Consider the following 26,647-nt stretch of genomic DNA (forward strand, 5'->3'; position numbering starts at 1 on the left):
ACTTATGACTGGTTTTGTGGTCCAGGGTCACATTTTTGGTGGAAAAGCATCTTATGTTTATCTTTTATAAGTGTTTAAAGCAGCTGAACTCAAATGTAATATGTATATTGCACCTAATCTATCACGTCGTATTGTTTGGAGACTATTGGTATCATAACATATCAAGCATTTGAACTGACGAGATAAACAATTCTACACATCTTAAAAGTCTAAATCATGGGATTTATTTTGCTATAAAGAAAACACTGCTGTTCATGCACAGAAAACCTGAAAAAGAAGGACACTTGAGTTGACAATGTGTTCACCAATTGCACATCACACAAGAATCACAGCACAGGGCAGATAAATCAGCATGCCTCTTACAATGAAGTCTGGATTTTGTAGCATGGCGAAGACACAAAAGCAGTCTGCAAATTGCTATTTTCCCATTTTCTCCATGTGAAAACAACGGCAGAATACCACAATTAAATTATATTTTCAACAATTCCTCTGCAGATGACAATGCTGATGAAGCCAATATCGAAGATCAGACCACATACATCCTCCGTGAAAAAACACAACCATGGTAAGCCACTTTTCTGTAACAATGGCAAAATTTGAAACCATCCCAGTCCAGCATTGTCATTTTAAAGTTCCTTCATAGTATAAATACTGCAGGTCATCTGACCAAATGAGCGGTGAGCCAGTAAATGATGATTGGCTGAAAGGCAGCTAATGCAAAAGTAATGTACAAGCGAAAGTGGGGCTTGGCACTCGTTCCCACACCCATCGAGTCTGCTGAGAATGAAGACAGGATCTTCATTTTTAGAGAACGAACCTGAAAAAAAAAAACATACATTTTAAAATTAATTGGAGAAATGTGTTGAAAAATGTAAATATGTAAGCACCATATTTCTAAACAAAACTTACAATAAAAAACATGAGAGCACAAGAAGACCAAGCAAGAGCAGCAAAGTAGCCGTCACTGCCGAAGAGCAGTCCACACAACACTGTTAAAATCATCCTGAAAAAAAAAAAGGGAAAAAAACATCTTTAATGCTATATAAAACACAACACACGATCCAGTCACAAATGTGGCTCTTCCACAGACATGTAAAATACATTATAATATCTAACCGAAACATACCCCACATATTTGTATCCGCTGTAAGCAACAAGGTCAAACGTTGAGAGGTCTGTGTGAACTGTAAGCAAGTAAAGACTGAGCAACATGACAAGAACTTCAATGATGATCCAAACCAGAGCTGTGCTGGCACACAAACCCAAAACCTCCGGACTGAACCTGAACATGTAGAGAAAACGTAAAAAAATATTAATCATATCTCATATAAAACACTGTCAAAAAGATTACTTGAATGCGGCAGTGCTGAAGTTACTGATATGAATCCCATTTAGTAGGGTCACATGAGGGTTATTGAATGTTATAGGCTAGTTTATTAATAAATTATTTTATTAAATGTATTTTTATATGAATCCCTTAGGATGTCCAAGCACTCCTACATCCATAAAGTGGAAACACCAGTGTGTTAGTCAGTCTCCTATAAACACCACTAATACTCACCGTTTCTGGATTCCTAAAGCCATTCCAGCCAGTAAAATGTAAGTGATAAAAGCCATTGCTAGATGAAAGCAAAAAAGTTTGATGATGAAATCATAAGTGCAGACAATGCAACAACTTTAAAAATTAACAAATACATGGTTTCTTATTTTACTATGTAGGAAATGCATTGCAAGCATGATACTGTTGCTCATACTTAATGTGCAGTCTTGCATTAAATCCTAGTACTCAAGGGAGCAATAGAGTCCCCTTAAAATCTCTGTGCCATTAGGTGGTGTTATTTTTCATATAGCTAGGGATAAACATGTTTATAATATCTAACTTTCTCAGCAAGATTATCTTCATCTGATAATCTGCCATGACTTGACTGAAAACTGAAAGAGAAAACTGGCTGTAGGAGAAGAAGAGGCAACAAAATGGCACAAAATTAAGCTTGAGTTTGCATTCTCTAAAACTATTGATTTAATCATGTTGTAGATCAACGATTTGTCCGGTTCCTCAGAATGAATATTAAATATTAATTACTGGGTATGTAGAGATCTGGAGCATTGACATCATGGCGCGGTGTGAGGGGAGTGTCTCTGTGGTAACGTACTTCCCAGTCCTGATGATATCATAGTATGCATTAAAAAAAAATAAAAAATACAAAATATAATAGCATACAAAAAAGTTTGTTTTAAACTTGTTCAAAGAAGTGCAAGATAAAGCTTTTAAATTTTGCAATAAATTAGAATGCATCTGGGTGATGCAAGATAAGTTTGACAATTTAATTTATAATAAAGTAACAAGATATTAAAATTGTTTAAATGAACTTTTTACGCTATATTTAATGCATATTAAGTATTTAGAGTTAAAACAGTCCAGTAAAAAAAGCAATTTTTTAATTAAAATTAGAAGACAATGTTAATAAACATTAATTATCTCTATGATTCAGAAATTAATATTTTACCTGATGTGTGTATGGGAACATGAGAAGCAACAGTTTCTTCATAACATATCTGGTATCAACTGCAAAGAAATACTTCAGCTTGTTCACCGACATGAATCGGTTAATCTGTTAGAGATTATAAGGTGGGAGAAAAATATAATCAATTACACAATAAATATTGATACTTAACATTTATCAGAAGCCAGATGCAATGCATGATCGACATCTACAGTTGATTCAACTCTTTCCACTTTATTGACATAACATACGCCCGTGATACCTTAAATTGAACATAGCATCTCACCTCTTTGTTCACAATATCCTTGCCTTGATTGGCAAGTGATGAGCCATACATCATGGCAGCACTGGCCATTGGATCAGCAAAGAGGTTGCCCACTCCAGGGTCTTGACCCCCTGCCGATGCACCAGCCATATTATATTCTGAACTATAGAAGTTCTGGCTGTTCATGGGTGGGGGCCCAGAACTGGTGTCATCAAAAAGAAGCGGACCCCCACTGGGTGGAGATGCTCTGGCTCTGGGTTTTGCTGCATGGGGAAAAAAACACTGATAAAGCAAAAAATTCTCACACTTTTGCAAATTTCATTCTTCAACTATGACCTGTGATGTTAGTAACTAATTACAATTTGATGTGGCAAAGAATTAAAGAGTTCACACAACACGTCATCAAACCAAGATATCTAATTAGGTCTAATTACTTTACAATCTGCATTGCACTCTGATGCCAGACTGTTCGTGATGCAATCAGTCTAGCCTTTGCTGATGTTGTTGTCCACGTATCTAAAAGAGCAGCAATGTTTTGCCAAGTTCTTTTTATACGTACTTGCCCGGTATCCATGCTGCTGGAAATCCATCTTCTCTCCTGTTTTGAATTCCAAAAACAATTTGATTAGCTTTAAACCTGCAATACAACCGATTAAAGTCTGCCACTTGTATGTTGCATCTGATGTAAGCGTCAGCCTACTAATAATACACTAGCTTGCTATGTAGCTAATCTGAAAGATGCCTAACAAAACATGTCAGATTAATCTTGAACACGGTACCAGAATTATTACTAAAACACTTATTTTGTCGCGGCTACAAACGATCGGTAGTCACCTATAATTTAAATTTGTAATATTGTTTTCTAAATAAGTTCTCGTGTTAGCTTATACTCACAGGTATTCCTTCACCCTTACACCCAGTGTTGCCAAGGCTGCGGTTTTCCCGCGGAATTGTGCTACTTTAACACTGTTGCCGCGGGTTGAAGCGACTCCAGTAACATGATATTTATGCCCTGGAATGCGATTTTTTTAACTGGAGATCCCCTCGAAACGCGACTGCGCTAGTTTTAGGCTAGTTTTGAATAGTGATTAGGCGGGTTTTCTTGTGAAAACCTGGCAACCCTGCTTACACCCGCCTCGCCGTGCTTCTCATTGGCTGATTAGAAATGTGCCTGCGTGGCAGAGATGAAAAATATCACAATTTCATTGGTTAAAATGACGGTTGCGTCAACTGAAGTTCTTACATTTTGACTGGCTGTAAGCAGGGCAATAAAAAAAGAAAAAAAAGGAAAGTGGCGCTGCATAATAGTAGGCAACCGAAAGGAAAATAAATCGTGAAACAGTGGCCAAGTTTCACTGGTAATGTATTAAGTTCCACATTTATTGAGTTTCACACGGTTTATCCCTTTTTTTCCCTGCGATTTTGTTTGTATATATTTACAATTAAATTCTACAGTTTTTATACATTTTGAAATACTTCCAGCTTTTCATCAACTCACAAACCCCTCATGAAAATTGATTTGGGAAATCCTGGCATAATGTAATGTTTAATACACTTGAATGTTTGTGTGTGCGTGTGTGTGTGTGTGAACATTAAATACCAAAACTAGTCAGACTAGTCACCAGTCAGAATCTCAGGTATATATATATATATATATATAATATATATATGTGTGTGTGTGTGTGTGTGTGTGTGTGTGTGTGTGTGTGTGTGTGAACATTAAGTAGCAAAACTAATGACACACCAGTCAGAATTTTCAGAATGATACGAACACAGGTGAAGCGCACAGGCAATTATGTGTAATGGAAAATTAATCCTGGTAGTTTGAGACAAAGAGGAATGGGAGGAGAAAAGAAAAATAAAGGAGATGAGGTCAAAGGTCATTTGTTGCTGATGAAATATAAAGCACTATAGTTGAACATGTTCTTGTGTATGGACAACTGGCCTGCAGGCTCATCTACAGGGTTTTTACTCTACTTATACATTACAATTATAGCACATAGTACTTCAGATGAGAGAACTTTCACTATTCTTGATACTGTAAATACTGTATTACACACTCTCAAACTCGTAACTGTTGAATTGATTTGTAGTCAAGTACTTCTAACATGTACTATATCTGTGCAGAGTATTTTGTCAGAAGACTAAGAAACTGCTATAATATAAAAATAAGGATATTACCAATACTGTAATGCAACTTGGTAGAGGATACTGATTTTTTTTAATTTATTAATTTACAGTAACTGACAGTCTGTTCCAATGTGTGTTTACTGTATTTTCTTTTATTTGGTTTTTGAAAACTTTTCTCTTCTAGTGTCTTTCATCTACTGTAAGATCACTTTACAGTAGTGTAATGAAAGTGAACTTTTCTTAAAGTTTATTACTGAATTTTACTGTATCTGTACCGCTCTGCATACTGTAATAGACACTGACTTGCAAAATGTTTCCTGTTTCCAAAAAGGAGGTTTTTGTAACAGTGTTTTGAATTGATCTTACTAGTGTTCTCTAGGCAGGAAAATAGTCTGTGTATTTGACAGGTTTGTGTGTCATCTGAGGCCAAAGTTTGAGTCTAACAAAAGAGAATGTGTTTTTGACTAAACTGTTTGACTTTGATCCGGAAGTTTGAAGTTTGCACAAGCTGGCGTGTAGTTGTGAGATTGTGTTTATATAGTTGTGAGAAAATGGTGAATTGTTTGATAAATTGTGTGTTAGCAATTGAGAAAAACTGTAAAATGTAATTTAATTCCAAGTACACATGTGTGTGTCTGTGTATTTAGTCACTTTTATTTGTTAATTATTCAATGAGCCATACTTTACAAAATAAAATAAAATAAGCTCAGTGAGTTAGAATAATATTTCTCGCTTATTAGAACGAACTGTACTTATCTGTCATCTTTATTAGTTTTTTTTTTTTTTTTTGCAATCATGAAGTTGAGACACTCCAGTGTATTTGTTGTAATAGGCCAAACAGTTCACTAGTTAAATTTCTGATCATTTATGGCTTTTATTTTTTGAGTTGATGCTTAATTATAATGTCACAGTTAAAGTCCATTACTGTGAGAATGAAAATCATTTAAATAAAAGCACTAATACATCATGATATATAATAATTACACCTAAGTGTGTGAGAACTAATAAGCTTTTTATCTGATATACTGTAAATGATCTGGTATAGTGCTGGGATACTAACATTTTTGTGATAAATGAAAGAATAGCAACATATTCGGATGGGGAGCGCCATTCATTTCTTAAGTGTCCAGAACATCAACACACGCAAATTGTTTGCATCAGTACCAAGCCTTGTGTAACAGCACATCCTATTTGGCTAAGATGCACCTTGCCTGCATGTTGAGGCATGTTGCGGAGAGTTGCAAAAGCGGAGTGTCATCACAGCATTCCATTGTGCTTAGGTCATAATTCACGTAATGAGTCATTAACACTCTGGTTACAACCAGATCTTGCTAGAAGAAATCTGAAATATAGTACCACTATATCATGATGGTAATCAAAAGTAGGACAGAGGGAACGGTGAATACCAAAGGAAGTCAATTATTCCTCAAACACAGAATGGGCGAGATATGATTTAGATATGATGTGCACTTCATTCTTGTGGTTTCATTTTTACAGACATTGTTTCCTTTGGCACAAACAGATCATTGTTGAACTGAACAGTTAAAAATGAGTCATAATGATGCTGAAAAAGAAGTAGACCTTGAAGAACAGCGACTGCGTTTGAACATTAATAAACATATTCTAAAAATAAAAATAAATACAATTGTATATTGTGGTGTTTTAATGATATAAATTTTATTAGGACAATCCACAACATATTTTAGAAAAATCTGCACTGTAATTCAGCAACTAAGTTTATCAGTGGGACCAGGGTAAGAACTTAAAAGAAATCCACCAAATGTAATAAAGAATGATCATAGTTTACATTAAAATGCCCTTTGTAATATTTTTTGGTGTAGTTGGTGATGATGTTGTTCAGGTAACCGTCATAACTGTTCAGATTTAAAATTAATCTTATAATTTAAAAAATATTTATTCAGGTATATTGAGCATTTCGCATAAATGTTCACACACTGTGTTTTTCGGACACTGGTGTGAACACTGTAACAGGAAACTGGGCTGAGAGCAACTTACCTAAAAAGAACAAGTTTGCTTCATTTATCTGCTCTGTGATTGTAAAATATCTGCGCTAAAAATACACCAGATTGCAGGTCTACAGTGAACTACCCAACAGTTTGTGGTTTTCAAAAACAAAAAGGAAAGGTCATGAAACCAGATTTCACTGCCTGACACCATTTAGCTGAATCATTTTCCTATTTAATGCTGTAGGGATGATTCAGCGGAATGGTGAAAGGCGGTGAAAATTGTTTCATGAGCCTTCATTCATTCATGGCATTCATTCACAGTATGGCGCTTCAATGTGGTCTCTCCACTGGAACGTGCCGAAACCTCAGTGTATACACGACTTCACTTTTGGAAGAGCAGCCGCTAGTATTTACTCATCGGAAGAGTACGTGAAGTGGTTGGTGTGTCCAATTAAATGTAGACCACACATTGCTTACCAAGTGTTAAGATAAACCCGCGTGCTAGTTCATAAACTGTACAGTTTTCCAAAGGTGTAACTAAATAATAAATAACGAAAGCTGTTGTAAAACGCTCAAGTTTCGGTTCAGAGTTGTCATTATTGTTAGAGCGCCTATCACCAGCTCAAACAGAAGGAGTTCCCGGAAAAACCCATATATGGTCACATACGTAATCTTCCATGTGACCCTACGTCATTCTAAAGACTGGCAGCACCAATTCCCGTAAGATGGGAGGGGCGAAAACTGTACCGTTCTTGATCACTTATTTATACTCTGGTGAACCACCAGTCTGACAGAACGATAGAATTGTATTAGACATATCACAAATCATTATTTTTGCATTTATTGTACTTCTGTCGGCAATATGAACATTTTAAATGTTGACAGATACTGCTAGACTCCCCCAGGTGTATCGTGGTGGATTCTACCGCGTTCCCGCAATAAGGTGGATTTTTAACTTGCTTTTGAATTTCGCGTGAACTGTCAGTGATATAAGTAGGAGGAACCTTTTTGGGAAAGCAGACCCAAGAAAAGTAAGCAGCGACACAGAGTTCACTGAGTTAGTCAACAGTTTCCTTTGGATTACTGAAGGGTCAGCGGCATACATGTACAACTACGGAAACCTGGGCAGAGGAATCGATCGGACCTTCCCAGATAACGGCTCTGGATCAGGCTCGAGCTCAGCGAATCTCGCTACCAGCGCGGTCACATCTCAACAACAACAGGTAAGCGCCTTTATCTCATATCTATTAAAGTCATTTGTTATACTCCTCTTAAAATTCAAGATGAGCATATGTATGAATAATAATAGATGACAGCTACAGTATAATTTTCTAAATTGTTCATTTAAGACAACATTTTAATCATGAGCTTTAACATATCATTATCCATTAATGCTCAAAATATCATTTATTTAGAAATTAGTTGTAATTCATGTGTCTTAACATACCATTATTTATTTTAAACACGTTTTAAATGTCTTCTCTGTGGACAGAATAGATTTAAGAGCCCCTGTTTAGGATTAATGAGCAAATAAATATAGCAAAAACAGAGAGAAGGGCAAACAGTAATCAAGTAATAATAATAATAATAATAATAAGAGATTTAATGATTCAGGTTGGTGTTTATACCTGGGTGTTTCTGCAAACACAAGAACAATAGGTTTTTGAGTCATAATGAGATATAATGAAGTCTCCTCCCTACATATCTAATGCCACTGCCTTGGTAACTTATGATATATTGTCTGTGTCTCTTGTACTTTGAAGCAGAAATATTCTGTGGCAGGATCCAGTCAGTTTGTGCCCAGTCTCAATGCCATAACTTCAAACCAGGACCTTCAATGGATGCTTCAACCGTCCATTCTAGGCACCCCGGGACCATCCAGGGCACTTCGACCATCCTACCCAGTGCTGCCAAGAATCCCATCTATGAATCCTCAGCTTTCCCAATCACATCTGTCCCGGCCGGGAGTTATTAGAGCAGCTATGGCTGTTGGCAGCTCAACAAGAAGCAGAAATGATGAACATGTAAGTCCAGTTTAATAGCTGTCAGTCTGTCTACGTGATGAGGCTGTGATGAGTCACGACGGGAGACTGTGACAGCATGGTTTGTCACTATGTTCACCTGTCATCCTGTCCATTTCTGCCGGTGGTCTTGGCCAAAGCCAAAACCAGCCATGCGTGTAAATCTAAAGATGAGGCAAGCCCTAATCAAAGTGTGCAAGACCCAAAATGTGTAATATCCTGTTGTCTGTAGTATGTGGCTTGGCTGTATGCATGAACATGTTTATTGATACATTCAGGGTGTGAATTTCATTTGGGATTATTTAAGTTCGACTATGTATTCAGTTGTAAACGCTAATTTTGTATGTTCAAAAATACTTACTTACATGTAACGATCTTATAGTATGCTATTAACAAGACAGCATCGACCCCAGATGAAACCCTCATTCGATATTAACTCATGAAATCCAGCATGACTCTTGAATATAGCAGGGTGAGAGTGAAATAATGAGACAGGAAATGGGATGTCATGTGATTCACTGGAGTTAAATATTATGACTCATGCTTGAGTCACCAGGGTGTTTGCAGGTGATTCATCAATATAAGGTCAGGAAACTACAGATGATTTTCATAAAAGAAAGGGAGCGTGAAATTAATTAAGGGAATATAAACAGATTCATAATAGAGTAATTAAAGAGATGAAAATTGCAACATTGCCTCAAAGTATTTGGTGAATTGGAAATTAAATGAAAAATTTCATCCCCTAGGTGGCAGTATTTTCACATGTTTGTCAACTATAAAAATTGAGTAGACCAATTAGCTTCCGATGGTTCTAATTAGACATAGGGTTTTACAATTATAATGATTTTATTTTATAATATACATTTTTAATTTTGATTTATTACTGTTATAATTTGTTTTACATTTCTACTTTTTAATATTTTATTACAGGTGCGTACAATGTCAGACTACCGCATGAATATTATATTATATTATACTATTGTATTTACTTTACTTTCTCACTCCAGCTATCCTTTGAGGAACTTGAGCGGCGTAGAATTAGAAGGGAACGTAACAAAATGGCTGCGGCTAAGTGCAGAAATCGTCGACGTGAACTGACTGACACATTGCAAAATGTAAGTTAATTTTGCTTAATTTCCATGTTTCCTTTCAATCAAAATGTCTTACTTACATTACTTGGACCCGAATTGAACATTTGAACTCTTTCCTTTCACAGCAAACTGACCAACTAGAGGATGAAAAGTCACGTCTGCAGAAGGAGATCGCTGAGCTTCAGAAGGAGAAAGAGAAGCTTGAGTTGGTCCTTGAAGCCCATAGACCCATCTGCAAAGTCCAGGACTCAGACTCAGAGTCTGACTCCAACAGTGACCTCCCGACGCTGAGTGGAATCAAGATTGAGCCTGTGGACACTGATCTTCCTAGACCTTCAAGAGAATCACAGAGTCGCGCCAAGCTTAATAAACCCAAGCCCAAAATTAACATCCCACCTCCGGCTTCAGCCTCCACTGTCACCAGCATACCTCTGGAATCAGAGTCTCTTCACACTCCTGTCCTCATCTCTACTCCATCTCTGACCCCTTTTACCGCCAGCCTGATCTTCAGCTACCCCTCTTCTTCACAGGATACCAGCTCTGCGACTTCATCCCAAGCTCTCAATCTCACCAGCTCTCATAGTACCAGCCAGTCTTCTCATAACCCTCAGCCATGTGGCGTCGCTCATCGCCGCAGCAGCAGCAGTGGAGATCAGTCAGATCACTCTCTCAATTCACCAACCATCCTCACCCTTTAATTTCTCATCTGCTGAGGGAAAAAGTGTTTATGATTTCCAAAAGTGTCCTTACTACTACATACAAGCATATATATGTTATGCTTTCACCTGTGTATTCTGTTTACCGTTATTAATGGCAGTTATCAATCAACTTGAATGCATTATAAAAATACAGAAGCACCAGTTAAAGGTGATGTGTGTAACGTTTTTGACGTTAAAACACGTTTTCCTATCTCAGCATAGTAAGGAGACCAGCAATGCAATTCGTAGGCATGAACCAATAATTATTGGAGTAAGTTTTCAGGAAAAGTTTTTTTGCCATTTCATTCAGTGACGCTAGTGGAGTAGAAATTACACACTTCACCTTTAAACATGTGTAGTGCAAAGTGAAATGTATTATCATCCTTCATATGAAGTAGACTGAAATTCTTACAGCACACAAGTATGTAACACTGAAAAGAAAACCGACTGACTTTTAAGTCATAATGTTTGACTGTAGTGGCATTAATATTAGTATTACTGATTTATAGTAATTTACTTCAGCTACATATTTAGTGTACTGGTGATGGTAATGTAGCAGTTAAAAATCTGGCCTGTTAGCAAAAGGTTTAGAGGTTGCTTTGGGAGTGAAAGCACAGTGTAGATCTATCACCATTATGCCTTTCAGGAAGGGATGTCAGTTACTTCAGGAAAGCCATTTTTAAAGAGAGTCTATTACGTTATTTATTATTACGTTACCAATTTTAGAGATGTTAAGGTCTCAACTGAAATGTGGATTAGAATTTTTATTGGTTATACTATCTTGCTATGCACATGTTTGTGGATTTACACAATGTAATGTCTTGTAATTTTATGTTTTTAATCTTGGTTTTAAGAGATACAGCGTTATAATAACAGTGTATGCTGAATAAGCTAGTTTTAAAGAAACTGAAGGGATGCAGCCTACCTGGTTCTTCACATACAGTGTCTGCAAGACCACAACCCAACACTGAGAATGTGCACTTCAATGACAGTTCACTGTTACACTGGTTACAAAAATGATATTTTACCTTCACAAAACACTTCAACTGTTACTATACAGGATGTTTTCACTACAAGTGCAAAGGTGTGTGATTCTCAGGCCAGTAGAAGTAAATTATATATACTTTATGCTGTATTGCGTACACTAATTGCTTGATCATATATAGAATTGTATTTATTTTTGAAAACAAGACATTTTTTACTGATTTGATGTTAGTTCTTTTAATAAGGAGAAATGTTGCATGCATATAACATCTAATAAACAATTACTGAAAATATGTGCTGCTATTGGGAATACAAAACAATGTTATGATCCTGAGCTGTTTTGTAACATACTAGATTGCCTTAAAATGAGGAAGTCTATTGATTTTTATACTATATGAAAAATATCAGTCGAAGTTGATATATAGCCCCCTTATAGCTGTAATTGTATTGCAGGGGTACATAAATAATATGGCAATGAAGTAAATGATTAGCAAGTGATATTATAGAAAGCAAATCTCTCGCAGCACACAGGGGTACAAGGAGGGGGGAAATGAGAAGTTGAGCGCACAGTTTCCTCCTAGGATGTCCTGATGACAATGTTCAATGAGTCATAAACAAATTGGCCTCTGAACTGAAACCAGTTGTTAACAACCTTTCTCTAAAAGTGTTTATCTTTAACTGTTGTATGAAAAAATGAAAACAAATAAAGTTGTGCTCAGGATAAACTCTTCTTTCATGTGTCTGTTTATGAGATAAAATCACATGGTGAGAGACATGCTCTGTGTGACAAGCATATGAGAATATGTATGAAAGATTCTTATCACTTCATAGTCTGTGGTTAAAAAAAGACGGAAAATACCCGGAAAACAATTAACGACGATCAGACTTAAAGTGCCCCTATTGTGGGTTATGAAATTTTCCTATTTTGGTATGCAAGATCTTAAGTCGCTGGGGGATATTTGTAGCAGTAGCCAAAAATACATTGTATGGGTCAAAATTATTGATTTTTCTTTTATGCCAAAAATCATTAGGACATTATGTTCCATAAATATATTTTGTAAATTTCCTACTGTAAATATATCAAAACTAAATTTTTGATTAGTAATATGCATTGCTATAAACTTCATGTGGACAACTTTAACAGAGAACTTTGCAATTTTTTGAAAATTTGTAAAAAAAAATTTACAAATTTTTAAAAAAAAAAAAAAAAATTCCAGATTTCCAAATAAGGTTAGTTCCATCTCAGCCAAATATTGTCCTATCCTAAAAAATGATCATACATCAATGGAAAGCTTATTTATTCAGCTTTCTGATGATGTATAGATCTCAATTTCGAAAAATTTACCCTCATGACTGGTTTTGTGTTCCAGTGGTCCAATATGCATGTATTTTTACCTTACTTGCTCAACGACTCCCAAAGATTTCGCTCAACAACTCATTTTTCCAATCCGCTCTATTGCATGACACTAATCTGCGTGATTGGTCTCATTTTCACTTCATCATGCCTTTAACGCCTGATAAAGCAGTGTTTGTGAGCAGTGCTGCTTTGTGTACAGCATTACCGGGGAAACCGCTATTTTACCGCTCCAAAAGCGGCACCTGTGCAATATGTTAATATTTCATATTGACATTAACATGAAACGGCTTGGGATTAGTTTTAAAAACGACTAGTTTAAATGATTCAGAGTCGACTCTTTGTTTTGAGAGACAATAACATTATACAGGGTGCACTTTCAGACTGAAAACTTTGTAGGATGTTTTCATTCGCTTAGAGCTGTAACACACTGCATGAAAAGTAATTAAAAAAATCCATAATGTAGCACTTTAAGGTACAAAAGTAATAAAGTGAAAGAACACGTATGTTAAAAGAGGCCAAGCCATCTTGAATATACAGAGAACAAATTAAATAAACATGGCGACCCTATTTCCTCCACACTGTGCCCTCTGTTATCACTCTGAGCCACTTAGAGAAGACATGAGAACATATGATTGAGATAATGAAGAGGGAGTTTGTACTGAATGAACTGGCGAGCACATGTTTTGCTGAAAGGACCTCTGTGTGCCAGTCACAGTGAAAGTATTACTGTTCTGGCTGTGTAAACAGCATGCCAAAAATAAACCAGTGAAACATCAATAAATGAGGGCCTGAGCTACAGCATGACTAAGACCTCATTAAGACATGACTGGGAAATTTTCATCCATGTTATTTGGAAGTCCTTTCTGAGCTGTAATATATACTTCAACACTGTAAAGCCTGACATATTTAATGATTGTCATAAAAAATCTATTTTCCCCCCCTAATGGAACAGTTTATTGAACAGTTTATTTTTATTGAACATTTAAAAATATATTTTTTTAAAACATCATCAGCTACCAAAAATATGTTCAAATTTTTTTTTTCTGTCATTCTTATTAAGTTATGAAAATGTTCTTAATGTTCTCTGAATGTTCAAAATGCCTTTTTAAAAAATTATTCTAAAAACATTTTTTCTTGGTTATACAAATATTAAGGGGTAAATTTCATTTGATTATTTTGGAAACATTAGTTTTGAATGTTCTTTGAAGATTCTAAAAATAGCAGTAACATTTAAAAGACATTGGACAAATGTTTCAGAAGACATATGTTCCATTAACAGTTTTTTGTTTGTTTTTGAGAACAATGTTAAAAGGACAGATAACTTGAATGAACGTTCTATTAACATCACAGGAAGAACATAACCATTAAGAGAACTTTGTCAGAATGTTAACCAAAGTTCTTAGAACGTTCCCGGTTAGCTGGGATTTTGAGTATTATATTTTATAAATCAGGGTTTTATGGCATATAGTTTGATGTCGGACAATATGGTACTCACATTCGAGGAGTTTTATTCAGTTTTATTCAGAGGCCCAAACTAAGCAAAAATATGTAAACATACTAATTAAATAATATACATAAAATGCATATAAATATCAGTTGTAACACACCATATAATCCAAATCAACTATATAAATACAAAATTAAATCCCGCTATTTACACAAAATGCATATAACTATCCATTGTGAATATATCTCCCAATAAAATATCCTTTTTTTTATGATTTAAGCTCCATAGTTTTCATTATGCAACACAATACAACGATGATTGAGAGATGTACAATTGTTCCTTAAAAAGCCATTTAACATTTCACAGCAGAAAGACACATGTACCCTGACCTGAAGGGGATGCTTTTAGAATTAAACTAAAATTCCTTTCTATAAATAAAAATAATTAACTATCAACATTCTTTATATATATGTATATATATTCATGCAGAGTGAAAGCATGAGGAAAAAAGACAAGAAAAGAACATGGTTTGTCAGTCAAGTGTATTTAAAGCTATCTCACTCACAATGAGCAGCTTGAAACAAAGCAAATGCTAACCAATCAGAGGGCTGGGTCTTGTAGCTATAAAACTGCAGTCATTGAAATAATACTGATCATATATTTGGACTTAAAACATGTACAACAGAACAATCCTATGAAGGAGGGCCTTGTAGTATGCAGCAAATACAACAAAAATGACTATAATAATAACAATATCTAGCACAATCATTTTAAAACTACATGTCAATGTTTTCCCCTCCAAACATCAGTGTCAATTCAGTGTGTATTAATTAAAGTCTGGTCAAAGCAACAACTGAACACAAAAAGCTTTGTACAGTACAGCTGTTTAGTTAAAGTGGGGTTAATGCAAAAGATAGTTCCTTTTGGATTCACACTCCTAGTGGAGCACACGTCACTACATCTAGTGAATTATACTGTCCAGTTCAAAACAAACAAGAAAAGATCTCATATTGTAAAAAAGTGGTCTAGTAACGTGCATTTCCAGTGAATCATTCTTGGGCCTCCGTGATATAGCCATACTACGTCAAAAAATCTGATCTGCTTACAATGGAGGCTTCGCTTTCCACAATCCTTTGATACTGCCATTTCCTCTCCATTGCTGAAAAAGATTCAGTGCTTTTTGTAAATGATCTTAAACAGATCACTACATAGTATATGGCTCTAATCAGTAAAAATGTGAATCTCTAAAGATTCAAGATTCATTGCAGCCCTGTCATAGTGCATCGTAGGAGAAACATCAGCCCGTGAACAGATCAGTGCACAGTAAAACCTGGTACAAGTTAGCAAGTATGGTTAGTTTCTCCCAATGTTGTTTAAAATGTCAGCCCCAAAACTAAATATTTTGCCCCTATCTACAACCCCTGTAAGAGATGAGAGGAAACATTCCTGCAACACTTGGAAAATCATACATTCAAATAATGCTACTACTAAAATAAATAGGCCTGCTGGAAAAATCTGAAGCTTTTGGAACATGGTGGATGGTTTCTAGAAAGTTCAAGCTGGAAGGCCATCTTATAGACCAATTGGTCATCTTGGTCAAAATAGCTTTCGACTAGCTTAGTCACCATCTTCCAAAAACAAACCTACCATCTTAAAAAGAAAGTAAATCTAAAATGATTTATTTACGTTCCTTGCAAACCTGCATGACTTTCTTCTGCAGAACACAAAATAACATATTCTGAAAAATGCCTGTGTTTTTGTCCATACCAGTGATTCCACAATTTTATTTTTTTTGACACGCAGCTGAACAACTTTGACCTAAAATAACTTTGACCATTAACTAAATAGCCCCTTATTTAATACGTTTATAATTTAACAGCTAATTCACATGATGTCCACAGGTTCGCTGACATGCAGGTAAACAAATAAAATATATATGACCCTGGAGCACAAAACCAGTCATAAGTAACAAAGTTGCTTGTGGTGAAGTCGTGGCCTAATGGTTAGAGAGTTTGACTCCTAACCCTAAGGTTGTGGGTTGGAGTCTCGGGCCGGCAATACCATGACTGAGGTGCCCTTGAGCAAGGCACCGAACCCCCAACTGCTCCCTGGGCGCCGCAGCATAAATGGCTGACCACTGCTCCGGGTGTGTGTTCACTGCTGTGTGTGTGTTCACTGCTGTGTGTGTGCACTTTGGATGGGATAAATGCAGAGCACGGATTCTGAGTATGGGGCTGTATGTCACGTCACTTTTCACTTTATATTTGTAGCAGCAGCCAAAAATACATTGTATGGGTCAAAAGTAACGATTTTTCTTTTATGCCAAAAATCATTAGGATATGATGTAAAGATCATGTTCCATGAAGGTATTTTGTAAATTTCCTATCGTAAATATATCAAAACTTAACTTTTGATTAGTAATATGCATTGCTAAGAACTTAATTAGGACAACTTTAAAGGCGATTTTCTCAATATTTAGATTTTTCTTTTGCACCCCCAGATTACAGATTTTCTCAACTAAATTTGTCCTGTCCTAACAAACCATAGAAAGCTTATTTATTAAGCTTTCAGATGATTTAAAAATATAATTTTTTTTAGAAAAAAAATTACCCTTATGACTGGTTTTGTGGCCTATGGTCACATATTTTGCCGGAATGTGTTATTTAGTATTACTTTTGACTGTTTTTATTTTAAATGTATTTATTTCAATTTTTACATTTTTATTATTTAATTAATTATTAGCTTGTCATCTGCTCACAAACTCCTTGCAGTTCCCTTAAAGCCCCCCAGGGGTTTACAAATCACTGGTCCACATGATAAAAGTCAATAGGGTCCAATTCTGCTTTTGACACCACTGACTTTTACTGTATGGATAAAACCAGTTCTTCAAGATAAAAATTCTTCAACACACCTTCTTTTGTATTCCACAGCAGAAAGGTTTGGAACGACATCAGGGGAGTAAATATGACAAAACTTCCATTTCTGTGTGAACTGTCCCTTTAAGCTGTATTTCCTAGCAGGATGACTGATTATGAAAGGAAAGGCTGTCACCTTAAAAATAATTCTGTTTTGCCTGGCACCCAATAATTTCACTCAAGTGTTAAAGGTGTGCCAACTACAAAATGTTAATCAATGAAATATAGAGAAACTGTATTTATGGCATCAAAAGGCCATGAGTAAACTAGCCTACTTTAGAAGTCTTGGTCTATTTCCACCGAAATAGCTGAGATGTCATTGTCAGAAAATGTAAACTACTTTAGTAGACATAAAAAGTCTGTCTCAGCATCAAGAGAGAAGGGTAAAGTAATATGGCTCTGCTCCTCTCCTTCAGTCATCTGGTGAACACACCAAGTGCAGCTGGTCTGGACTGCCAACACTCCCGGTGCTGGAGCTCCCGTCGCCCACGTCCCGGGCCACCATACACGGTATGTTGAGATCCGTGGAGCCACCTGGGCTGGAATCACTTCTGCTCACGCACTCTTCCTCGAGCACCAAACAAAGTTCCTTCAGATCCAGGTTCTCCTTCACCAGACCGTCCTGCATCCGCTCCAGGTCGGCGAGCTTCTTGAGGTATCCGCCGAGGTCCTCCCGCATCACTTTAGCAGCGTGATGGCCGAATAGTTGCCACTCACGGGCGAGCTTCTTCACTTTCAGACGGTCGTCGTCCAGAAAGCAGCACAAATCCCGAAGTTCCTGGTTCTCCTCTTGCAGCTTCTGGTTGATGACTTTGAGTTCCCTGATTTCAAGCAGATGTCCCTGCAGTTGTTTATTGACCTCCTTGATTAATCGACCACGCTGTATGAGAGCGGACATCTTTTCCGATTCTTCTTTGCGGAGTCGACTCACCAGCTCTTCCTTAGAGCAAGCCAGCAAGTCTTCATCGGACATCTTTGACAGCTCCCGGTTCAGTATTTCACTGTCGCTCCCCATACTGTACACAAATTCACCGTCGCTTGTTATTACAGCGGTTAAACCATAAAATAACTCTTACGAGGCACATGAGATGTCTGTCACTGTAAATGGATCGCAACATTCCTCATCCAGGCACGAAGAAAAAGCTCCATTTCCTCTTCGCTCTGCTATTTATAACCTATAATAAGAGAAAAACACACAATTCTTACATGCAAACTGGCTTTTTTGTCATGTTCAACGATTTCAATATCAAACACGTCCTGTTTTTAACACACTAAACAGGCCTACCTCTCTCCTCGGTGCTTTAAATTGTAATTGGCAGCTTTTATTTCTCAGTATTTAGCTTCTGGGAATCACTGAAGCACAATCGTGTTTGTTCGTGTTCCTCGGGTTGGGATGAGAGGTCAACACGGAGGTTTAAATGAATCCCCGTGGAGCATCTCTTCTCTTCTGGATATTATCAGGGATCACAATGTCCGTCCGCATCCGTCCCTCTCCGCCCTAATGCTTTTCCAGTGCACTCCAGTGAACAACCTCGGAGCTATTTAGTGTCTAAATAGGCCTAGGCAAAAACATCCAATCTCTTGCGTTCGCATAAAGCGCGTTGCAAATATGCAAAATAAATAAATAAGAGTCGAAATGTAGGACAGGCTGGATATACTAGTGCTGCATGCGATTGGTCGGTTTTACAAAGAAACAATGTCGGATAATCCGAATTAACGACGCTGAAATGTATGGTGGCTGCCTTCGTGATGATTCCTGAGGAATTCGTTGATGTTCCTTGAGATTACAGTGTTTCCTTTGGCAGTGGTGGTGGTTGAGGAGGCAGCGATGTCTTCCCCCATCTCCTGCTCTCCCCCCCTCCCTTCTTCACCCTCCCCTCTTCCCTTACCGTAAAAATCTTTACTGTATCCCGGATAGTGAGTGAGTTCCCCTCTCACAGCTGTTTCTAATGTCTAAAGCTCACCATACTCCTATAACACACTGAAGATACATGGCAAATGATTTTAACACAGGTTTCTGTTGAAATTAGGTCTGGATGAGACTGCATACACACTGGACACACAAAACTAATGGAAAGGCTGACAAAAGCTTTTTCTCTACTTTAAGCCGAGGTATTTAGCCACATCCTTCCGCCCTGCTCTTCAGCACAATTGCTAGCACGAGGACGTAACAATGTGGGGTGTTAACCAGGGCCTGGGGTGAGAGGGGGGTTGCTGGAGTGAGAATGGAAACAGGCCACAGTTTCGGATAAATGAAAGGGAGGGGTGAACAACGGCATGCAAGACAATAGGGGAGAGGTGCAGAATATGAGGCAGTGTTGAAAATATACTCATGCCCTTTGGTGGATTCAATGAGAGTTAATTGCCATTTGAATTTGATTTTTTTTTAAAGTTGTGTTGGCTAAATTGCTGCAGGGGATTAAACATTTAACATTATTGTAATGAAATATCCTAGTAATCTGGTAATGATGGCGTGGTCATACACTTAAATATGAATAAAACAAATTGTAAATTCAGAGAATGTCTTTTTCAGTCTATTCTTCTTAGAAATTTAAGAAATTACTCAATTGTAAACACACCTGATAGCATCATGATTGAGTCTTTAAAAAATCTTCTATTTCTTAATCTCTACCTATTCTATAGTTTACTAGATGATGTTTGAAACTTTGTATTGTTAATACTTCTCATGTTATTCCTGCTTAAGATGAATCGCTTGATACTCACCACACATTTTTGATAACATATACCGTATGAACAAAATTAACAAACCCAAAAATGATATTTTTCAAGATTTGGAGCCAGCAGAGGACCTCTCAAACAATCTAATCATCAAATGCATCAAATAATACGCGTGTGTCAGGTAAATCCACTTAGGATTTTTTAGAAAATACATATGCGTGTCTTCTTGTAATTGTTTAAAACTGTAATGTCAAAACAATATAATATAGGCTATTAAAATGTTACAATTTATCATCTTGTAAAATCTTATGTTATTTACTGGAACATCAGTGTACAAGTCTAAATAAATAAAATGATTTAGTGAACTTGGTTATGTGAAAGTAAATAGTTTAGTCATTTTGACACTTCCTACCCAGATGGTTTCGTATCATGACAGTGTGCTCGGGCAGGGACATTTCCTCCTAGTAAATGGCTCCAGGACAATGTACTAATAGGGCAGGGTTGTGATGTAATTAAGTTCTCAGTTTCTTGGTTAACTCTGCTTGGAATTAAACGAGACAACCTGCTTTCACAAAGAGGCTGCAGTCATCTCATCACCATGGATTCTTTTAATAAATGCATTCCATTTGTAATTTTATCACAATCAATAACTTTATTAACAGTCATTTAACTAGAATCTATTCAATGTCCACAATCTCGCTTTACAGCTGATGTAACTATTCATGTTTTTAGAATTTGAAAGTTTAATCATTCCTATTTTAAATGCCACAAACAGCACTATTTATCTAGGCCTATAAGACATAGGTTTAGTTGATGGTGGGCTCAACCAGGTCTATTAGATTAATTAAAATGAAGTAATATATTATAAATTAAAAACATAATGTTATAATGTATATTCTTTCATTATATATTATATAGTTATACACTACTATATAGATTAAAATAACACAATGTTCTAAAAAATATAAGTGGGATTTATTTAAAAAAAAAATAGTGGTGTTTCATGCCAATGGTATGACAAAACATTCAGTTAATTGTCTAAAACACGATGATACCCGAGCACTCGCTAACAGAAACTACAGTATCATACAGTCACGTGACAGTGACGTCATATGAATGCGGCTCACACCCGGAAGTAGTCACGACAGTGTGCTGTTGCTATGGATGTGAAGTAGTCGCTAGATGTGACAGTTAGGGTTTGGTGAATATTTACGTGATGGTGACCACTTACCCGTGTATGTAGAACTCGTTTAAACAGCGTGCACGCTAACCCATGAGATAAGCTTATGTTTTTGACGAGTAGTCAAGTCGAAAAGAACGAGACATACCAAAACAAGAGCTAATGTTGTGACATCTGAATGTGATTAAAAACCAGCTGTCGCGTTAATACGCTTGTGTCTGGTAAGTCCGCGTAGTGTGTATATATATATATATATAAATACATAGTAATGTAGTATGTCTGTGGTGTGCTAAATTTTGTAATGGATTAGTTAAATAGTTAATTATTAGTTAATGGCTGTAGCTTCAATTCTGTTTCAACAGTCATCAGTCAGTTTACAGTCATCTGTTTAGTATTAGTTAACCATGACCATGTGACTTTGCACAGTTTATATGTCAAGATGTCAGTGGAACTGGATGTATTTGTTGGAAACACCACCATTATGGACAAAGAGGTGTATCAACTATGGCTGAATGGATATACAGGTACAGTATTATCCATGAGACCGTAAGTATTGTAATACCTGTTTAGGAAGTTAATAATATATTTGTCCATGTGGTCGTCCTCATAGTGAATGATGCAGTGAAGGTGCGGATAGAAGGAGGTGTGATGGAGGAGTGTGAGGCGAGTGCAGAAGTGCTGCTCAGTGACACCATGGACCAGTACAGAACTTTCCAGATGTGCGAGAGACTTTTGCACCACCCGGCTAAACTAGCCAATCAGCTGCTATTTCAGATCCCGCCAGACAGACAAGCCATGCTCATTGAAAGGTATGCACTGGTTTGTGTCTTGCCAGTTTAATTAGTTTGGGTTATTATTCAATTGAAAACATTTATTTGCATTTTTTATTTCTAGGTATTATGCTTTTGATGATTCGTTTGTTCGAGAGGTTCTTGGAAAGAAGCTCTCCAAAGGAACCAAAAAAGACCTTGATGATGTTAGTACAAAGACAGGCATTACGCTGAAGAGCTGCAGAAGACAGGTGAGCTGAAGGAGTACATTTAAAGATGTTTTTACACTTTAAATTCGGTTCTCCTTGTTCTATTGGTCCATAAAAGAAAATTCTACATTAAGGTCTGGTTAGCTTAGTGTTTTGTGCTGTTTATTTTTTTTTATTACCATGCCTAAAGATACAAAACAAAAGGCAAATGGATACAGACACAACCTGGACAGATTTTATGACATATTTTGTTGAACTTAGCGAACATCTGAAACCATGTGCTGGGCTACATGCACTTGTTGTATATGCGTACATGTGGTGGTATTTTTACCAGCTCACAAATAGCTTTAAAGGAGTCAAAACAGATTTACAAATTCTGTTGCACACATGGAGATCTGCTGCAGAAAGTGGTTCAGATGTCTACACCGAACTGTAACAGGCCTGAGCATTTTGTCTTTTTAGGGTTGCATCTTGTGACGTAACTTCTTGATTTTGGTTTGTTTAGATGTCTTTGGTCCATTTTAAATATATATCATGTATCAGTCAAATCATACAAGAGTTTGTTTGGAAGTACTTGTTTGGTTTAATAGAGCAATCTCACCAGCGTACAGTTAATCATACCAAACCTGCGAAGTATAAACACACCCTAAGACTATAAACTTTTCATTGGTAGCTAAGATTTATGCTTGGATACTTTTCCAAGACCCCTTTCGAGATGAAATGATTGTATCTATCTCCTTAAACATAGTTTGACAACTTCAAGCGAGTGTTCAAAGTGGTGGAAGAACTTAAGGGCCCCCTGGTGGAAAACATTCGGCAACACTTTCTGCTACCTGATCAGTTAGCCAGGTGAGAAAGTCTTTTTCTAAGAAGTTTCTTCTTTCTAAACCTTTTTAATTCATCTAGAAATCTGGTAGAACTGAGCCCAGAAAATGAGTAACCAAACAACAGCAAAAAAAGGAATGGTTGTTAATACGCATCCATTCTTCCAGTTGTATATTCATTTAAATTGTGAGAATGCAAGTTCCCATGAACAGTTGCTTCAATGTTGATTTAGTGTGTTTTCACCTTCTCTTGCTAAATGAGCCTGCCAATCCCTCCTCCAGAGACTATGCTGCAATAGTGTTCTTTGCCAATAATCGTTTTGAGACGGGGAAGAAAAAGTTGCAGTATCTAACCTTCCAGGACTTTGCCTTCTGTGCTGGGCAGCTCATCAACAACTGGACTCTAGGAGCTGTGGGTAAGACCAGTCACACAGCTCTCACACAGCCATCTGCAATACTTGAAATTGGTCAATCGTGGCGATAAATGGTCAAATATGTTTATATAATGGCCACTAAACTATATGAGCGTTATGCCAGGCAGCCCTTTCCCTACATTTGGATTGCTTATTTATGTCTCTGTACCACTCAGGTTATTTTATTATTATAATAATTTATCATACTGTATTATTAATAATTACATATCTGTTTGTTTCTTAAGTAGCCATATATTAAATATATGAGAATATACAGTCAATTGGTCATTGTTGTAAAATAAACCTCTTTAGAGTGATACGTTAATGGTCTGAATTAATTTGACATCTGCATGTTCTTGAGGATCTAATCTTAGAGGTTATTAATAGACACTGTCAGTCTGACCAATTGTGTAGTTTAGAAAAATATTGACATAGAAGAAAAGATCTCCTTTTATGTCTTTGTCTGTTCTCTCAAAATCCACCATTTCTCTCCTTTAGATAACATGATGGAGGACATGGATGTAGATCTGGATAAGGAATTCCTTCAAGACCTCAAAGACCTCAAAATCCTAATCACAGACAAGGATCTCTTAGACCAACACAAAAGGTGTGTGTGAGCGAGTGATTTGGACAGGGAGACGAGAGATATGGGTCTGAGGAAGGCCGTTGTAAATGTCCTAATGTTGCATGCTTACTCCCTCTGTCTCAGCCGTATGAATAATGAAACCTCTCATCCACTCAGCTTAGTGTGCAATGCTCTGCGAGGTAAAACCAATGTCTTTAATGAGATGGAAGCCAATTTTAAGGTAAGAGGTTTTATATTCTTGTGAAATTAATGTTTTTCTACACAATTCGTGATTTCAAAATATCTCTTGCTGTAGAATCTTTCAAGGGGCCTTGTAAATATCGCTGCCAAATTAATCAATGCAAAAGATGTTCGTGATTTCTTCATCGACCTTGTCGAGAAGGTACCTTTTTAGTTTAATTAAAGCATTTATCAGATCTGATGCGCTCACAAAGCATTAATTCCTTGTTCTCTTTACAGTTTATCGAACCTTGTCGATCAGACAAATGGACATCAATAGACATGAACCTCTACCTTACTCATTATACTAACTCGGCACATATCCTTGACACCTTCAAGTAAGTCTCACTATGTTTGTTGTACAGTATGTACAGTAATTTTTTTTTTCAACAATTGTTGCATATAGAGGTCTGTGTTCAAAGGAAATTCTCTTTGCATCCAGTGGGGGTCACTGTATCATATGCACATGGTTTTATCTGTAGTCACCTCTGTTTCCTGTCCAGTCATTAATGTGGTTTAACCACTGTGGAATGTGGTTTTCTGTTTATCCAAACAAAATCACAACACTCTGAATCATTTGGAAAATATATTTATCTCAAAGTGCACTATTTTTTAATGTTTTTGAAAGAAGCCTCTTATGCTCACCAACCTGCATTTATTCGATCAAAAATACAGTAAAAACAATAACATTGTGAAATATCATTACAATTGAAAATGACTGTTTTCTTTTTAAATATATATTTTCATTAATTCAAATCGTTCTAATATGCTGATTTGAAACATTTATTATTATAAATTATTTAAAAAAAAAAATCAGGATTTGTTGACAAATAGAAAGTTCAAAATAACATCATTTATGTTATATTAAGCATTTATCTGTGTATCTGTATATTAAGCATACATCTTTACTGTCACTTTTGGTCAGTTTAATGCATCCTTTCTGAATAAAAGCTTTTCTTTAAAAATAAATAAATAAATAAAATAATCATCATCTTACTGACCACAAAATTTTCAGTGGTAGTGTTTACGAAGAGAATTTCACATTAAAGAATCAAAGTAAACATTTCAAATGTACATGATTTACAAACAACATTTATGAGCTGAAAAAAAAGTGACTTTTTTTAACCTCTCTCCCTCTTTTCTTCTCAGGCACCATGCTGTCTGGACCAGGTACATGGGAGTTATCAAAAGCTGCATCCTTAGAATGTACCACGACTAAAGAAGAATCTCCATTTTTTATTTTCTCTCCCTTAGTGATAACTCATCTGCATGCAGTCATTTGGCCTAATTTAACATTTTTTCCAGTTTATCATCTTCTTTCTTTAATCCTTTCCCAAATATGTCCTGCTACCAACTGTCCATCTCTTCACCTCCCTCTCCCTCTATCCCTGCTTCATTCTTTCACTCCTTGGCCTCCAGAACTGTATGACTTGTAAATAAACACAGCATGATTTCCTCAGACACTGTCTGCATTGTGTTTTCATTAACTCTGCTTTGTGGGTTTTCCCATTTAACAAACCCAGAGAAAAACAAACCGTATATTTGGTAATGATGGAGGTTCAGAACAAGACTATGCACTGATCATACTTGTTTTGACTGACATAAATTGGGGGTCTTAATGGTAAATAATGTGCTAACAGTCCAAAGGATGTTGTGGCTTACATGTGCGTCTTTATGGTCCAAATACTCCTGACCCCTCTGGCTTGACTAGGGTAAGTGGGTGCATGATGGGTGTGAGGTCTGTGTGTGGGCCCGCTGGGGCCCGGGAAAGCAGTGGGGGGCCACAATTTGTCAGGCCTTGGTGGCACAATGTACATGTGTGTTTTTGCAATAATAGTATGTAATGGCAGCTGTCAGGCCTACCACATTACTCTAGAGGTGTTTTGGTACAAGAGTAATGGCAAACAGATTTGTTTGGCCTTTTGTCATTTGCAGAGCAAAACAATGTTTATTTCTTTGTATAATTTGATGAAGCTTGAATGTGATGCAGGAATGCGCAACTGATTTTGTGACTTGACACAACCGAGTTAGGTACAATGTATGATCATTTCTTTATTATACATGGTATATGAAAGGCCTTAATGTAAACAAAAGCATACTGTATGTCCCTGACATGTTTTTATAAATATAAAAACCATATTAACATACTATTCTTATGACTACTGCCAAAATAAATAGTATGTTAGTTGCTATTCTAAATTCAGTATTACACTCTTAAAAATAAAGTATCCAACGATTGTCATTCATTTGAGATTCTTAGTCCAATAAATCTGTCTTCCAGTAATTTTGTGTAGGCCACTACAGATTTCTTGTTTGGCAAATTTCAATCAGTAACAAGAAATCGTATATGGTTTTATATATACTGTATATATGGTTTATGTATTTGTT

At 36.5% G+C, this 26,647-nt stretch overlaps 4 protein-coding genes across 5 annotated transcripts; 2 read left to right on the forward strand and 2 right to left on the reverse strand.

The window, feature by feature from the left end:
- Positions 1-201: 201 nt before the first annotated feature.
- Positions 202-3,854, reverse strand: yif1a (Yip1 interacting factor homolog A (S. cerevisiae)). Its single transcript, XM_042738522.1, has 9 exons — positions 3,664-3,854; positions 3,329-3,367; positions 2,791-3,032; positions 2,508-2,612; positions 2,084-2,162; positions 1,562-1,619; positions 1,127-1,282; positions 910-1,003; positions 202-817 (listed from the first exon to the last, which is right to left on the reverse strand). The coding sequence occupies exons 2-9, from the start codon at positions 3,357-3,359 to the stop codon at positions 659-661; spliced, it is 924 nt and encodes a 307-aa protein (XP_042594456.1). The 5' UTR covers positions 3,360-3,367; positions 3,664-3,854; the 3' UTR covers positions 202-658.
- A 3,782-nt stretch (positions 3,855-7,636) lies between these two features.
- On the forward strand, positions 7,637-12,385 carry fosl1a (FOS like 1, AP-1 transcription factor subunit a). Of its 2 annotated transcripts, none has more exons than XM_019115488.2 (4): positions 7,637-8,089; positions 8,630-8,890; positions 9,895-10,002; positions 10,104-12,385. In XM_019115488.2, exons 1-4 carry the CDS (start codon positions 7,970-7,972, stop codon positions 10,674-10,676), a joined length of 1,062 nt encoding a protein of 353 aa, XP_018971033.2. In that variant the 5' UTR covers positions 7,637-7,969; the 3' UTR covers positions 10,677-12,385. The 2 variants fall into 2 exon arrangements, with proteins under 2 accessions (XP_018971033.2, XP_018971034.2); XM_019115489.2 differs by having other exon boundaries at positions 8,633-8,890.
- Positions 12,386-17,462: 5,077 nt separating this feature from the next.
- ccdc85b (coiled-coil domain containing 85B) lies at positions 17,463-19,252 on the reverse strand. Its single transcript, XM_042738523.1, has 2 exons — positions 18,665-19,252; positions 17,463-18,554 (listed from the first exon to the last, which is right to left on the reverse strand). The coding sequence occupies exon 2, from the start codon at positions 18,392-18,394 to the stop codon at positions 17,792-17,794; it is 603 nt and encodes a 200-aa protein (XP_042594457.1). The 5' UTR covers positions 18,395-18,554; positions 18,665-19,252; the 3' UTR covers positions 17,463-17,791.
- A 1,924-nt stretch (positions 19,253-21,176) lies between these two features.
- On the forward strand, positions 21,177-25,720 carry fibpa (fibroblast growth factor (acidic) intracellular binding protein a). Its single transcript, XM_042738524.1, has 11 exons — positions 21,177-21,459; positions 21,665-21,762; positions 21,849-22,047; positions 22,133-22,259; positions 22,966-23,066; positions 23,324-23,457; positions 23,953-24,061; positions 24,197-24,260; positions 24,336-24,422; positions 24,500-24,597; positions 25,409-25,720. The coding sequence occupies exons 2-11, from the start codon at positions 21,678-21,680 to the stop codon at positions 25,476-25,478; spliced, it is 1,074 nt and encodes a 357-aa protein (XP_042594458.1). The 5' UTR covers positions 21,177-21,459; positions 21,665-21,677; the 3' UTR covers positions 25,479-25,720.
- The last annotated feature ends 927 nt before the right edge of the window (positions 25,721-26,647 follow it).

The sequence above is a fragment of the Cyprinus carpio genome, chromosome B14, assembly GCF_018340385.1.
Source record: "Cyprinus carpio isolate SPL01 chromosome B14, ASM1834038v1, whole genome shotgun sequence".
Lineage (NCBI taxonomy): Eukaryota > Metazoa > Chordata > Actinopteri > Cypriniformes > Cyprinidae > Cyprinus > Cyprinus carpio.

Excerpts from the sequence above, each read along its gene's own strand:
- yif1a (XM_042738522.1), bottom strand. The coding sequence starts at position 3,359 with ATGGATTTCCAGCAGCATGGATACCGGGCAA. Across the intron at positions 1,620-2,083 it reads TCCAGATCTCTACATACCCA|CAATGGCTTTTATCACTTAC; the intron begins GTAATTAATATT and ends GCTTTCATCTAG. Across the intron at positions 1,283-1,561 it reads GCTTTAGGAATCCAGAAACG|GTTCAGTCCGGAGGTTTTGG; the intron begins GTGAGTATTAGT and ends CTACATGTTCAG.
- fosl1a (XM_019115488.2), top strand. The coding sequence starts at position 7,970 with ATGTACAACTACGGAAACCTGGGCAGAGGAATCGATCGGACCTTCCCA. Across the intron at positions 8,090-8,629 it reads TCACATCTCAACAACAACAG|CAGAAATATTCTGTGGCAGG; the intron begins GTAAGCGCCTTT and ends TGTACTTTGAAG. Across the intron at positions 8,891-9,894 it reads GAAGCAGAAATGATGAACAT|CTATCCTTTGAGGAACTTGA; the intron begins GTAAGTCCAGTT and ends TTCTCACTCCAG.
- ccdc85b (XM_042738523.1), bottom strand. The coding sequence starts at position 18,394 with ATGGGGAGCGACAGTGAAATACTGAACCGGGAGCTGTCAAAGATGTCC.
- fibpa (XM_042738524.1), top strand. The coding sequence starts at position 21,678 with ATGTCAGTGGAACTGGATGTATTTGTTGGAAACACCACCATTATGGAC. Across the intron at positions 21,763-21,848 it reads ATGGCTGAATGGATATACAG|TGAATGATGCAGTGAAGGTG; the intron begins GTACAGTATTAT and ends TCGTCCTCATAG. Across the intron at positions 24,423-24,499 it reads TCATCGACCTTGTCGAGAAG|TTTATCGAACCTTGTCGATC; the intron begins GTACCTTTTTAG and ends TTCTCTTTACAG.